General features: G+C 36.7%; 1 protein-coding gene across 1 annotated transcript in view; it reads right to left on the reverse strand.

Moving 5' to 3' along the window:
• Positions 1 to 15,547, reverse strand: part of LOC140229906 (tyrosine kinase receptor Cad96Ca-like) — a 45,368-nt gene extending 29,821 nt beyond the window's left edge. Inside the window, exons 1-4 of the mRNA XM_072310103.1 lie at positions 15,500 to 15,547; positions 11,970 to 12,245; positions 6,363 to 6,494; positions 123 to 308 (exon numbers count right to left, since the gene is read on the reverse strand). Of these exons, the coding sequence (XP_072166204.1) occupies positions 123 to 308; positions 6,363 to 6,423 (247 nt within the window). The 5' untranslated portion in view covers positions 6,424 to 6,494; positions 11,970 to 12,245; positions 15,500 to 15,547. The remainder of the gene's footprint in view (positions 1 to 122; positions 309 to 6,362; positions 6,495 to 11,969; positions 12,246 to 15,499) is intronic.
• Between the last annotated feature and the right edge of the window lie 550 nt (positions 15,548 to 16,097).

Raw genomic sequence — 16,097 nt, forward strand, 5'->3', positions numbered from 1 at the left:
CATTAATAGTTAACACTTTGCGCATTTCAAATACTAATCACATTTCTCCTTTCTCACTCACTCTCTCTCTCTCTCTCTCTCTCTCATTATTGTTGCCTATCACTCAATCTTGCTAGACAAACCTTGGCAGGTTGGTCTCTCAGCTTCCCATCTTCCACTAGCAAGACATCTCAGTGGGCTTGAGCCATCCAGTCTGTAACCCACATCACACTCGAAATGGACGGTGTCGCCATCTAGGAATGTAGATATACCTCTTGGCAACCTCGAGCCGTGTCGAGGAGATCCAGGGTCCCCACAGGCAGCCACTCCTGTCAACATTCCGAACACGTGAGTCACCTACTTGCATATCACCAATGGCAGTTGCATGGCAATTGGATCAAATAAAGTAGGTAACCCTCTGGTTGTTTTGTTGTTGTTTTTTTCTCTGAAAGATTTTCAGCTGCAGTATAATATACCCTCCTCAAATATAATAATGCTAATGACAAAAATAATTATAATGATAAGAATAATAATAATGATAATAATGATGATAATAATAATAATAATTTTAACAATAACAATAATGAAGAAGATAATATATATATATATATATATATATATATATGTATATATATATATATATATATATATATATATATATATATTAAGAAAAATTGATGTATACTCTAAGTATTACTCAATGTACAAATGGCACCGTCAGAAAGATTGCGTTGTTTGAAGGTTTACGTGGTGAAGTACAAAATGTACATGAAAAAGAGATGTTTGCGGTAACAACATGTGTACGTAGTTCCAGCTCAGCGGAAGTCGAACCTAGAAAGAGGAGGGAAGCTATACATGGGGCGAGTAAAGGCAAGTCAAAAAGTGACACTCGAGGGGCAGTGGTATGGTAAAAGTTGAAGTTGAACTAAAGGAGACGGGAGAATACGGACAGGGCGAGAGAGTTGTAAGGAAAATCAGGTAAACGGTTCGGCAATCCTTGATAATGGGAGGTCGAGTAAGATGAAACAGATATGAGGTGGGAGAGGGAGCTGCTGGAGATTTGAATATCATGGCTATTAGACTACAGTGCAACTTTAACTTCCAGCTAACCGATACCTCCCCAACGTCACTATTGCCTTCATTTCAGTTCCCCATATGTATGTTGCCTCCTCAACTTTCCTCTCTCTTATCTCCTTCTCTCACGCAACGGACACTTCAACGACTATGTATGCACGATGTGACCCCAAAATCATCTTCTTTAACCCTTTAAAGCCCGGGGGCCAGATTATGCCCCCTACCAGATTTTTCATTGGCCATTATTTTGCCCTTAATCCAATCTCAACCAAATTTTCCCAAAATTTTATTGCAAATATGTTGATATAAGATTTAGCTATATTCGATATTAATGGTTGCCATTGCAACCACGAACTGACAACCATGTCAGTCAGTTCCAATTAGCAATATTACAGTGTATGTAATGGGTGTTTCTTGGATAAGATTTGCTGAAGAAGCAAAATGTGAAGTAATTATGGTCCGGGAGGGTTTTTCTTATCATTTCCCTTGTTTTTATGTGACGAATGCATAACACAATAGATAGAATAGAGATAGATAAAAATAACTGTATTGTCGAAAGATTGCCCTTCTGTTTTGTGTCATCTTGATATACACCACGATTATGCCTGTAATATCAATAGTTTATCATAATCATTCTGGAAACTAAAAATTCCAATATGATGCAAATATCTTATGAAATGTGATAACTATGCACGTACCCATACAAACATGTCATCACATGTCTCATAATGTTGTTTTGTATGTTGTTATGATAAACAACCCCATGTGGTGACATTGAGAAATTGTAACTATAACAAATAATAAAATTTCACGTGCTTATCATCTGTTGCAAAATTGAAAATGATTGGTCTATGCGAACGGGTATCTTGAACGATGTACAATTGAGCCAAAACAACGCCAAATTTAAAAAGTAGGAATTACTACTAATGATTAATCTTATCTTAAAGTATCTGAGAGTATAATTCAAGCTTTAATCTTGACCAAATTAAACTAGGATCTTCCCAGAGGAACAGGTTTTTATTCACCGGGGAAGTTTACCATGTCCAGAGCATGAAACGTCCGTGAGGAATAATACTGCACATACATGTGAATACCATTTAACATAGCTTGCAACGATATGACAACATGTTTTATCATAACTCTGGATGTCAGGAACGGGTTAACTGAAAATCGGTTATTAACCTATGTCCGTATGGAATAAAAAAAACAAAAAACATGGAAGAAGATCGCTTTGAGAGTTGACTGATTTCAAGAATTTAAAACTCACATGTAATCGCAATAACGTGCACGTCCTTGAGAACGAATATATTTATCCAAATTTTGTAATCACGAAGTAAAGATTCAGGTCCTAAATTTCTTATATTATAAAGTCTACAATGCAAAATTTGCTTATAACGAATACGGTCACAGGTGAATATGACAAAGAAAAAAAAAAGAAATGTGTTCCGTTATCGAAATACGAAATTTAGCTGCGGAGGGCAAACGCTTCACGTTTCAGTGTGTATAAGAACAAATCCCTCTGCGTTTGCTCCTTGTGTTACACACTCTTACCGAAGAGAATTTGTGTTATCATATTAGTCAGAAATGATATAAGGTTCGATACTCCGAAGTTTCGTCATAACAAAACACAGTAAGTCTATAATACTTGGATGGATGTGTGTGACTTTGATATTATATACAATATGGTTTGTTATAACAAACATTTTGTGGCGAGTTATTTCGGAGGCTCGTTTTTCATACTGTTTGCCAATCCGAAACTTGATTAAGGATCGTATACTCATGAACCTTTTTTATTCGGTAAATGATAGGAATTTACGAAGGTTTGTCGAAAGGTTTGCTAATTGGAACATGAAAATCAGGTTCATTAATGCAAATGTGGAGAAACAAATTAACAACCAAAGCCTCCAGATTTAAAAACCTCATAAAAATCGTTTTCACCTTAACACATATCAGGCCCATTCCACTTGTAGAAGAACGGACCTCAGGAATAGTGAACTTTAATGTTTAATTTTCGGAATAACCATCTTTCGGAGTAAGAACATTTTTGATAAGGAACCTCCTGAATTAATTGCGAACCTTCTTTTTTTTTCATTTTCGGAATAAGAAACCTTTGGAATAATAAATCCAGGGAAAAACGGACATTCGCAATAACGAATCTTTGGAAGAGCGAACGTATCAAAGTGCGACCTTAAACCTTTTACTAAATCATCCCTTTTTTATCATGTGTTTCAAAAGTAAGCACAAAAGCACAAAAAAACTTGACAATCTCTCTGTCTCTTAAATGTAAAAAAAAAAAAAAACATATGAGACAGAATTGCAAATTAACATTGCCTTTTCATTGATGAGTATAAAAAAAAAACAACAACACCATGTCATGATAAACGGAGAATTGGTGTGTTTTCATCGGACAAGATTGTATACTGCATCATTTTTTTTTTGGTTCGTTTATGACGACATTTCGAGGAATAAGAAATAAACAAAAAACAGCTCATCCTGAGCAACTCGGAATAACGGGAGTGCACTGGCAATTCTTTTCTTTCTCTGTTGGATTTCGATCCCTTCTCCATTTCTTCTCATTTTTATTCAACTGCTTCCAAGTTCTTTTGAAACATATACGTTTCTTCTTGACACATGGCCATTACAGACTTCTCCCGTAAATTCATCCTTTTCGTTTCAAAACATTCTGAATGTGACTGCGTCGCACTTTTCTGATTTGTTTTTGTTCTTTTACTTCCTTTTTGGTCGCAGCATGTTCAGACTACTTTTTAGGGAATGAGAGAAATATCGTTGTGAAGAGAAAAATAAGAATGTATAAAGGCATAGAATATATGACAATTACAACGAACGTCCGTAATGGAGACCAAAACTGGATGTGTTCTGTTTGAGATGGCAGCAACCTTTATCAAAAGATATACACGAGTAGCATCTGTCACTAAAAAGTGCCACTGTTACTCTATCTCCTACTATGTAATCCATGGACTTATTCTACCATCGAACATCCGTGAGCAAAACGTTTTTCTTTTGTTATCGCAGGTAAATTGTATGCTAACGTTATTCACTTTTTGGTATGAGAGACTCGGTGATTTCATATTATTTAAGTAACATTAACTTATCCTACAATGATACAATTGTAATTATCAGAAATTCCCTTTCTCAGAACGAACGTCCCTGAGCAAAACTTTCAGAACCTCTAGCAATGCAAATTGTCTCCAAAACTTGATCGGAAAGAACTTTGAATGCACAGAAACAACAGATTACGCAACATTCCAGTTTCCTATAACTTTGTTTTATAGTCTTTAGCTGTATTCATAATTAATAATTAGATGGGATACATAAGATACATAAGATACTATGTTTTTGATTTTCGTTGATTGGAAATAAACTATGATTGAATTGAATTGAATTGAATTGAATACGCAAAATGCCGCAAATAAATTTCGAGCTGTTTGTTCATCATGATCACATACCGCCTTAAAAATTCTGAAACTACTGCTCGAAGCTCATTCATTACTTCGTAAAACTTTCCTTTTCGTTATTTGAACTGAAAGTTTGAAAGAATAAAGGGCGCTTTCGAGACAGTTATCCCTATTGGTCGGATTGTTTACGTCACGGAAGTTTGCTGAAATTGTCACGGACGTTCGTTCTACCACTGGGGTCATGTTCCAGGACGGATAGCTAATCGACAGAGAGTACGTAGCCTTCCTAAGTCTTCCAAAAAAAAAAATAAAAGGTATTTTCAGTGCAAATTATTAGAAGTTTGACACCCTTTCAACATATATATTGCTCAGAGAGGAAGTAGGAGGTGGATTTTTAGAGAAATTATAAAATATTTGCTTGGTATTCGGTGAATCGTATAGTCCAAAAGCTGCAGACGAGCCCTAGTCCGACCAAACATGGCATGCAGCTCCTCGGCTAGAGAGCCAGAGGTAAAATGTACCTGTTCCATCAAAGCAAGATGGTGCCTCACTCAATATCACGGACGTCCTTTTTTTTTCACGGAGGTTTGTCTAAAAAAGTAACATCGGTTTGCATTTGACAAGGCATGAGCAGAAACTCAAAACATACATAATATTATAGGACTCTGTGGCTAGATCTTAGTTGATTACGACTCAGAACAATATCTCCAATAACATTCAGTGGGATGCGATCTTTATTAGTAAATAGCGGACGAACATCCCTGACGATAACCGAGTATAATTTTGCTTTAAAAAAAGAATATTACATCTCATACAGCCAGCAGAAGTACATTTTTTTGCATGAAACGTATATTAGGTCAGTGTAGGTGGAACACCAATTTTTCGTATTCATTACAGTTGATACAACAAAGTAGAATTTGCAGCAGCGGTAGAGATAGAAGCATCATGGACGTTCGTCTGTTTAGGACTCTGATATTTCAATTGTTCTCTGTAAAAAGTCTGTACGTGGTCGTAGAGTTCTTATAATTTTGTAGTACATACCAATGACATGTCAAATCCAGAACACGGTTAGATAATATATGCCACGTACCTTAAAATAGTCACATCATTTCTGCCCCCTTTGGTTGAAAAACAAAATATATTGTGAAAAATAACATTTTCACGGTATTTTTACCCATTAAGTCCTTGTCAAATGCAAAATATCAGTCAAAAGTAAACCAACCCATACATTTCCTGAAAGGAAAATTACCCGGCTTCAAGATGACATGAAAGAAACTGGTTTCTTAGATCATTCTGGTGTCTTCTAAGGGAAAGAGTGTCATAAGGTGCAAACATTGGTAATTGTATATCGTACAAAATTCTAACCCATATACTGGGGATAAAGAAATTATACAGAAAAATCATGTGTTTAAAAATATTTCCTATGCATTTCACTGTTTTTTTTTTGTTGTTGTCGAAAATAGCGCCCTCCATGGGTGACCTAGGGAAAATATTCAAATATATGGTCATGTAGAGTTTGGGTTGCTCTCCTCATGAGCCAAATATGAAGATGATACACCAAGTAATACAAAATTTACATTCGGGCACAATGTGCCCCCCCCCCCTACTCCCTTTCTTTGGCCCTGATGGGAAGGGTCAAAATAGCTTGGGCTTAATATTCAGGGGTAACATCGCTCCTTCTAATTTTTGAAGAAACCATCTTTGTCAGCCTGTTATTCGAGGTATTTTTCATAAAACGCTATTTCCCCTAATTTCATTGTAATGCTTATGAACTGATTTAACCCATTCCTTTTTGTTCCTCACGTGGACATGCATAACCTATACCAAATATTTGTAGAAACTAACAAATACACGTCATACGTAAAGAAAAAGGGTGATAATTGAAAAAAAAACCTTTCTGACACAGGAATGGTTTAACAACGTCGCATATCACATTGTTCCACTGTGGAGTCATTTCCACACATTCGGCATTTTCGTCTTGGCTTGGTTTTTCAATTGCCCACCGGGTTGCTGTAACCGTCGTACCTGATACAAATCAAAAATCGAAGAAGAAGAAAATGAAGAAGAAGAAGAAGAAAAAAGGAAAAAACAGGTACAGAGGCGAGCACATCACTGTATGACACGTATGCCTCACTTTTGTGAAATATTGATATCGTTCAGTATACATTTCCTAACAGAGCAAAAGAAGAATAATCAAGTGCAATAGTGATATATTGTTGAAGTATTCCTGTAAAAATACCAGACAAACTTGAACTGCCTTTTGGACATTAGAAAACGATATTTAAGGAAACTGTGGCGTTAAAGAACTAATCCGAGATCAATGGTTTTAACCTGGACATTTTTGGTAACAAGCTGATTTTTTTTTCAGGATATCTCCAAAAATATGTCTAGAAAGACATACTAAAAGTCCTCATAAATCCTTTGTGAGCGTTTTCTGCAATCCAAGATTACGTCCTACATGGCCGCCATTTCCTGATTTTTATTAAAAAACTTTTCAACCACAAAGCCCAAATACAAAATTCAAATGTCTAAATGTATGCTTTGATGCATGACAAATTCAATAGAATACATATTTTTTTCTTGTTTTCTTTTTTTTATTGGAACATTTTTATTCATTTATGTTTTATTGAAAAATTATACAGAATCACACTATTTAAAACAATTAACATGATTAAAATAACACAATCACTGAACAATGTAGAGTAATTGTAGAAAAGGAAAAAAAGGCAGAATATTAAATTACAATATACAAATCAATGTAACACTTATTCAGAGATCAATGAGGAACGTTCATACCGATACAGCCACGCGAGTTCTACGCAAAAACCAAATGTTGCGCAAAATGGCCTCCATATTTGTTTATCGAAAAAATATTGTTTTCAATCTGTTTCAAGAGACAAAGAAATTCAACATAATGTTCTAGATTCAACAAATTAGAAGGTCCAGCGGAATCTTTTCCTAGTGCACAACATGGGTACAGATTGGGTGAGATGCATGTATCCCCCCCCCCCTTGGGAAAAGGGGGGGGGGGCTGGACTGTAAAATCATTATTTTTTCAAATATTCAGCCTGAAGTATATGCACTATTGTCATTGAATTACAATCATACAAATGCCAAACGTACCTCGCTCGGTCCTTTTCCATAGACTTTGTGCACTTTTGAGATTGAGAATTTTCTGAATATGTCATTAAAAAGTGTTAGATCTTTCACTTACAAAATACAAAATTCGATCCCTCATACTGGAGGTTGATTTGCCCTTCCTAACCCTCCCACCTCTCATTTCCCCTATATTAATTAAATGCCCCTTTGAGTAACATTTCCCAAATAGTCCATCAAATATGTTTAAATTATATAATTCTTTTCATTTAAATTGAAGTAAAAGCTTCCTCGTGTTGGAGGGGTTGAGGATACTGGGACTATGAATTATCTACTCTTTGAGGATGGACAATATTTTACAATATAACAAGAAGGGTGCACTATGCCGTTTAATGATGATCATAAGAAATGCAATCCTCCCCACATCCTCAACTTGGTTATTGCCTTGAATATGCTAGTCCTTATTCTAATTACACTTATTAAAGAAACAAAAATCGTGTGTTTCATCAACAGTGCGCACCATAGAAAACGTAACCTGAAAAAAAAAAAATCAATTTTGCTTGAGGGTGCATCACCTTATTCCCCATATGCGTACATTTCCATAAAATATATTTTCTTACTTTTATGACAAAAACAAATATCAAATATTTTTCCCAAAAGAGGGCGCTAAAGCTCTGAATTTCAACTTGGATAATGCCAAAATCTCCATGCTTTGGGAAGGAGTTTCTCTTCCCACATACCCCCTCCCCGACACTTTCCTGAATATATATTTTTCCTAACATGTTTAGATAGAAAGCAAATATCTGATATTTCTCCAAATGGGTGCAACAGATCTGTGAATTTCAAGTCTGAAAATACGAAATTTTTCATCGTGTGAGAGAGGGCAACGATACTACGACCGCACACTTCCATGATTTTATATATTTTTGTTCCTTTTTTGATGGAAACAAAAATCGTAATGTTTCACCAATATGTTGCATCAGATGTCTGAAGAATCATCAAGGCTGAACATGCAAAATCCCCCTCATTTATAGGTAGAAGGGGAAGGGATCCTCCTTCCGCACCCTCCCATTGTCTGTTTCCCTGAATGCTACTTTATATTTTTCCTACTCCTTCATGGAAACAATTCAATATCTTACAAAACGTTTGCACTATATGTTTCACTTTAAAGTAAAAAAAAAAAAAGAATTATATTACCTCGTGCCGGAGGGGTGTATCCCTCCTCCATGTTCCAATTACTATGAGTTTCATATTTTCTGATTTCTATCTATTATACAATTTGACCTAATCTACAAGTACATGAAATGAGTAAGACAATTAGAGCAATATAATGCACCACAGAAATTTACTGCCATGTGATAAATAACACATTATTTTGTAGCCCAAGTCGACACCGTGAATATGGATATAGCACAGACACCAACATTTTTTTTTCTTCCTGAGTGATAACTGACAGTTTCAAATGTGACCCTCGATCACAAAACCAACAAAAAATTGCCAGACAGGTATTTTTAGTTAAGGGCAGATTCTGAAAGGGCAGATTCTACGCTTTAAAATGATGTATAACTCAATTCAGATAGACATTCTTAACCCATCTAAATACTGGAAAGTTATTAGACTTGAAATTGAAGAGTGTGCTAGGGAATTCAAGAAATGAAAAGGGCCTTTAAAACATAAACCTGATCATTCTACTCTCCCCCCCCCCAAAAAAAAAAGGGTTGCAGAAAAACTGTCGAAAACACACTTTCTCATTCATGTTATGATCCCAAATTTAAGCATAATGGAGAAGAATAGCTCTTTCAGAAAACATGAAAACTCAAGATTGACTAGGTTGACCTATCACCTTTTTTGAGCCCTCACGTAAAATCAAGGGGTGCGACTTTTTGTTTGTTCTGTGGTACACGATAACAAATGAAACTCACCTCATTGCAGACATCAAATGCGTTGATAATGGGAAAAAAAAAAACAAGCACTAAATGTTCATATCATGTGCTTGATATGACAAACATACACCATGTGGTAAACAAAAAAAGAAAACCACCTAGAAATATCGCTTTGAAGACTGGCATGCCTCCGTTGTAATGCATGTTTCTCCTAATACTAATATAGGTCTACAGTACGTCTTCACAATGTGTGATTACAGTTTATCATAATTGGCAAAATGTTAAAATGACACGATTGTGTTGAATGTTCACTTTCATTGAACTGTTTTTGATTGGATGAATGGCTATATTTTCTAAGAGAGGATGTAGTTGGTGATTTGAGGATTTTTACTTGACTTTTGACTCTTTGTACGTTATATATGCATCGTGTAGTTTTCAATGGGTGGAGAAAAAGTATCATTCCAGCATTAAATAGTACATTTTTGGCATTTTACACTGGCCTTTACCCTTGACCTCTGACCCTATGAACCTAATATTCCCAAGTAGAATCTCTGTCATGCAGAACATGCATACATTATGTGTAAAATATATACTAAGTTTCATGAAGATACCTTGAGTCATTTTCGTGACATGAAGGAAGACGTGACATTTACTACTTTCATATGACCTTTGACAAATTGACCTTTGACCCTTTTGGCGAAAGACTTTCCAGTGAATCTCTATTGTGAAATACATGTATACACTAGATTTCAAGAAAAATCCTGAAGGCATTGCATTACTATGAGGGGACAAATTAGAATAATTAGGAGTTAACCTTGAACTTGACCTCTGACCTTTGACCCCATGACCCCAAAATTCAATAGATAATCACTTCCAGTCAGTCCTTAGTTCCATGAAGATACCATGAACCACTTCCGAGATATGGAGGAAAGAATTGAAATTTTCAAATTTTCACTTGAACTTTTACCTTTGAACTTTGGCATCATGACCCCAAACTCAGTCTAGAGAATCTTCATTTGGTAGTACATGTATTCACTAAGTTTCAAGTAAATACCAGCTGGCATTTTATAGTACAGATATGGGGGAAATAATGAAATTTGAGTATATGACCTTGACCTTTTGACCTTTGAACTTGATCATGTGCACCTTAAAGTTGATAGGCACAATTTCGCCCACTCATACGTACACATGCCAAGTTTCATGAGGATACCTCAAACATTTTTTTTTTCTATTTATGCTGTCCACAAAATCGATTACGGACGGACAGACGGACAGACGGAAGGACGGAAGGACGAAAGAACTGACAACCCGAAAACAAAATACCTCCTTCGACACTTCGTGGCGGAGGCATAAAAATAGTGCCTTCTAGTAGGTTCTCTGTTTAGAAACAAATCTGATAGTGATTTTTTTTTTTCTCTCGTAACAAGGACACACTCATTGATTTTAACATCCAAATGTTTTATCTTAATACTTTACATGAAAGGTCTAATAAAAAAAAATTCTTACAATATCCTGATATTCATTTACATAATTGTGAGATAAATTGAAGAGTTTGTTCGCAAAACAAACGATAAGTCCATTTTGTGAAGATTTTGAAGTACGGTCCTTATCATAAAGTACAAAATAACGTCGGTTGAGAATGATAAGGGCGTTAAGTTGTCAAAAGACCCATAGTGTTCGAGACAACTTAACGCCCTTCTCATTCTCAACAGACGATAATACCTTTTAAATGATATATTGGTCACTACAGAGATTATACAGGTACATTTCTGAAGTTATGGTCAAAAGAAGCGAACATTTTCTTTTCATTCTCTTTATTTTTCTTGACCTTTAAACGCAAATATCTCCATTTGGCAAATATGGATTTATCGGTTTTTGCGAACAAACTCTTCAATTGTTTCCCCGAGGACAACTACGTACCAGTCCTACCGGTTAACTACTCGCCGAGTTACTACCCACCGGATAAATTACACCCGAATAACTACCACCCAGATAACTATCACCCTGAAAAATACCCCCTGGATAACTCCCCCCCCCCCCATGACGGAACAGGAATTTTGGTTTTCAGGCAGTCGTTAAAATGATTTTCTCATGTAGCAGTTGTGCATCATCATTCAATTCACGTTTATTTCATTCGAACCGATAAAAAAGACATTCAGGCAAGATATATACATAAATTTAAATTGACAATACAAATGTAACATAATGTGGAGACAACAAGAAAAACAAAGTTTTATGAGCAGCTGCCACATATCAAAAGCATTTATAATAAAAGTCTTATTAAGTTGACCAAATTTGTGTATATAAATTAAAACCAAAGTAATTGAAAACACATGTTGAGAGATAACAAATAGAAACATAAAATACAAAAAACAAAAACAAACAAACAATTCAAATCTTAAAAACATTTAAAAATGGAATCTCTACCAGCCCATCCTATTTTTCTCTATCCCGTATACTATCCCACTTGTAACCCTCCATTCTGTGAAGTGGGAAAAAAAAATCACGAAGACAATCTTACCGTCTGTCCAAAACCAAGATTTGCTTTCAGTATCCTCCACCCCGCCGATCCACCACCGCTGGGCCTCTCCATTTACCTCTATATCACAAGCCCTGGAAGACAGGTATTCTTGTGTGTAAGAGTCTTGGATCTCGGCCAGGATGCCGAACCCGCGATCCCGGCAGGCTCGTTGAGCTTCTCCCCACGTGGCATCTAATTTGACAAACCGGAAACACGTATTAAGGTAAGAGAACGGCAGCACTGTTGAACTTCCTGCTTCAGTTGTGCATCTTTTACCTGAAACAAAAAAGAAACAAAAAAGGTGGGGCAACAATGAACAAAATATACCAGGTCTGAGAGGTTTTGGTTAAAACTATGTGCATGAGGTGGCTTCAGTAGTACTATTTTCTAAGGGGCGCAGTCCGGAAAAGAATAGTGCTACTGAAGTCACCTAAGGCACATGGTTAATAACCAGAACCTCGAAAAATCGCCTGGTATAACTGAATACTGTATCTGAATATAAGAACGACCCTAGTCCATGGAAGACCATTTCGAGTAAGCTTAAAAAAACTCCATATCTTTTTTATTTGTCCAATAATGTTCTATTTAACTGTGATGGGAAGGCAACATTGTATATACAAATTAGAAAATAATATGTTATATATATCATATTATTATGACAATTAACATTTACATTAATTGTGGAGAGGCCATTTTGTGTGATGGACTTATGTCGTTCTTTGAATCATATGGACTAGGGTCGTTCTTTGAATCATATACATGATATTCTGCTATAGAGATGAGAGAAGGATAAGAGAGGGCGCTATTATATGAATGTAAGAATGACCCAAGTTCTTCATTCTTACATTCATATAAGATTTAACTCATTCATTTCAGGCACTTCCGGGGGTTATTAGGATTTATCATTCATACACAAGATGAGTCCATGCATAAGCTACAATTTCCCATGTCAAACTGAATTTGGCCAAAAATTGGACTTGGGTCGTTCTTATATTGAGGTCTTCTATTATTTATTGTATATCCCTCCCAGTGAATGTTAAGACTGAAAGGAAAGTAAGACAAAAGAACTAATCTAAAATCATCTTTATTTTTCACCTCCATAATACAACTTGAAAGTGTGTGCATCGACTGCGCGATGCCCTTTCCCTTTCGAAACTGACGTAGACGTCGCGCGTTTGGTGGAATAGGGAGCTTTAGATTTTTTTTTTTTCTTGATTTGATTTATTGGTTTCTGTATGATCATTAAAAGAAAATAAATCTACTAGGACTTAAAAACAAGTCCTAGAAATTACGAGAGTACGCCATAACATCAAACAACTCCAACAACATTACGACGTTTAAACATTATGATTACTTGAGTATTGTGACGATACTATAAAACGGCGCAAAACTGACTGCGTGGAATATTCAAGTCGAGCACATTTAAAAGTATGCCGCCATAAACTGTTCAATTATAATTATGTACAGGATCCGAGCAGTGGCAGCTCCGACAACGCGAAACGGCAGCTCCGTTGCGCGACCACCTCCGCTGCTGGACTACGTCTGCTTGTGGCATAACCTCTCTGATATTAGCAGAAATCTTCGTGTACGATAGATGTTTAATAAAGCTCATTGATAGGGGAGTTGCGGTCTGACTGTAAAAGTGCTTCCGAAAACGTGCAAAGCGCCAGCTGAGCCGAGTGGGCCGTTCCAGGTGCAAATAAGCGCGTGACGTATTTTGCTTCAACATGGTAAATGTATGGCTGAGGTAAATTGCTTATGCATGCAGTCAGTGAAACCCCGCCTCAAGTAAACTTTCAAGTTTAGATCGGGAAGCTATTCACCCGTAGTTTAGCGTGTTGTGAGCGCGCTGCTGTAAGTTGTCAAATGTGTGTGACATAAGGCCCATTCACATTGCCATTCCAACTTCGCAAATTCACTGCCACTGCCAAGTTCACTATAGCAACTTTGACGTCAGCGCGAAGTTAACCTAGCATTTTTCGCAAGTTTAGCAGGAGAACTAAAGTGTAAAGTTAGCTCACTTCGCGCAGGGTAGATGCCAGATTACTACGCGCTGTAACTGCGTGAAGATATCAGACAATGGTCGCGCAATCGAAAAATTCGCATACAAGTCAGTACAAGGCGATATGCGATTCTTGAGGTACATGCGCAGTTAGGCTTAGTATCTTTTTTTTTTGGAGGTTGCTTGGTGGACTTCGCAATGTCAGAAATATTGCGATGTTAAAGGTGCATAGTCCCGGTAGTGTAGAGGGCGCTGTTGATGATACTGCCGAGCACCGTTAGAATTGATACGTAATACAGAAATCAAATCTCTAAGCATTTGTTCGTCTTGTTTTGTTTTGGCAATTGAGAGCCACATTTCAGTTGGGAGCATAAAAGTTGAGGACCTATTTTCACTTTGCTTGTCAGCTTATCAGGCACCACAAATTGTAGCAAGAAATGATAGGACGACTGGGCACTATACCACGCAAACGGGCATCACGATGGGATTGTGTTTGGAAACCTTAATGCGATTGGGCACCACATTTCAATTTCATTTTTATTGGTTTTTTGTTTGTCAGGCGATCGGGCACCATAATTTGTGGCAAATAGAAATGTTACTACTTTTTTTCCCTTATCAGCTGATGAGGTACCACAATCGATGGACTTGATGAGACAAAATTTCATGGCAATTTCGAATAATTTTAGGCCACTTTTCGAACAATCCCGTCGTTTTTTTTTTTTTTTTTTTTTTTCTGGTCACATTGTATGAACTGAAAATACTATTTGAAGCCAATCACCAGTGGCATGATTAAACTAGATTGCAAAAACATCATCCACAGCCGTCCACAACGCAATTGAATGCATCGATCGGCACATCCGTACCAGCCGTTATGAATGTTTATTTACCCACAATGCACTTAGCCACTTAGCCACTTAGCCATCGGGTCACCACTTCAAACAGGCGTGGAATCAGATTCTAACCGATTATACACTTACTGCAGTGGAAACAACCCGGGTCTGCGTGAGCGCGTATTTAATTTCGGGTTTACAAAAGTCCAAGTCTATCGAATTCTCTGTGGAAACACGCCGATTGTCCCTTTCAATGCATCGGTGATTCTAGAAGATTGATAAGAAGCTTTCGATTTACATTTTTTGTAGTACCCAGCGCAACTCATATTTTTCAAACTCTGTCTCTGCATTCTGTGTTCCTATGTATTACGCCTTTCATATACACAGCTATGCACGTGTTATGGATATTTGGTTATCCGTTATTGTTTTCTCATTTGCATGCCACCTAATCTTCTGCTTTTACAATCCGGATAGTATTATGTAATGATTTGAATCTCCGTCCAAGTCGTTGCAAAGCAAACTGACCATTGACCCGGTTACCAGTCATCAGATTAGCTAAATGGCTGGAAATTGTTTAACTCACCGCCACACTTATGACTGTATTTCAAGAAAATGTCTTTTGTTACTGTTCTCATCAACATTAACTAATTTACTACTAAAAGTGATAACGACAATCAATATTGTATGAAGCTGCATACCAGCTTGACAGATATATCCATGCCTTAGGAAACAGAGGGCGTCCTTCCACAAGTATCTATCCATCGGATGAAATCGCCAGAGCTCTATACAGTTTTCTGTGAGAAACGATGGTTCGCTTTCGCCCCAGAAAAATCGTTGCATGATGGCACCGAGTGCTGGACAGGTGAAAAATTGGTCGTGACGAATTAGTATTGTGCTTGCTTTTATTATTCATTTTCTTTAGACGGGGTGCAAACGGTAGTGAAGCTGTATTCATTAATGCCATGGTTTAATCCTTAGATTCCCAGAAATGTTTTAGTAGATTTAAGGTACTGATCCTCCAGTGTTACTATCATAAGAAGAACTCAAACGAATACTGATAGTTAATATCAGCACGTTGGTATCTGAGGTAGTAAATATGCAACAAAGACAAATGAAATATAAATAATTATATTCTTTATAGGAATAAGCGATACGATAAAATTACTCATGCGTCCAGCAACATGCTTCAAGAAAATCAAAAAATCAGTTGCACTACACACTCTTGGCGCTTAAACAAATCTGTACATAATGTATCGTTGAGTATATATGTGACCCTGCACCACAAAACAAACAAAA

Source organism: Diadema setosum, chromosome 6 (genome assembly GCF_964275005.1).
Source record: "Diadema setosum chromosome 6, eeDiaSeto1, whole genome shotgun sequence".
Lineage (NCBI taxonomy): Eukaryota > Metazoa > Echinodermata > Echinoidea > Diadematoida > Diadematidae > Diadema > Diadema setosum.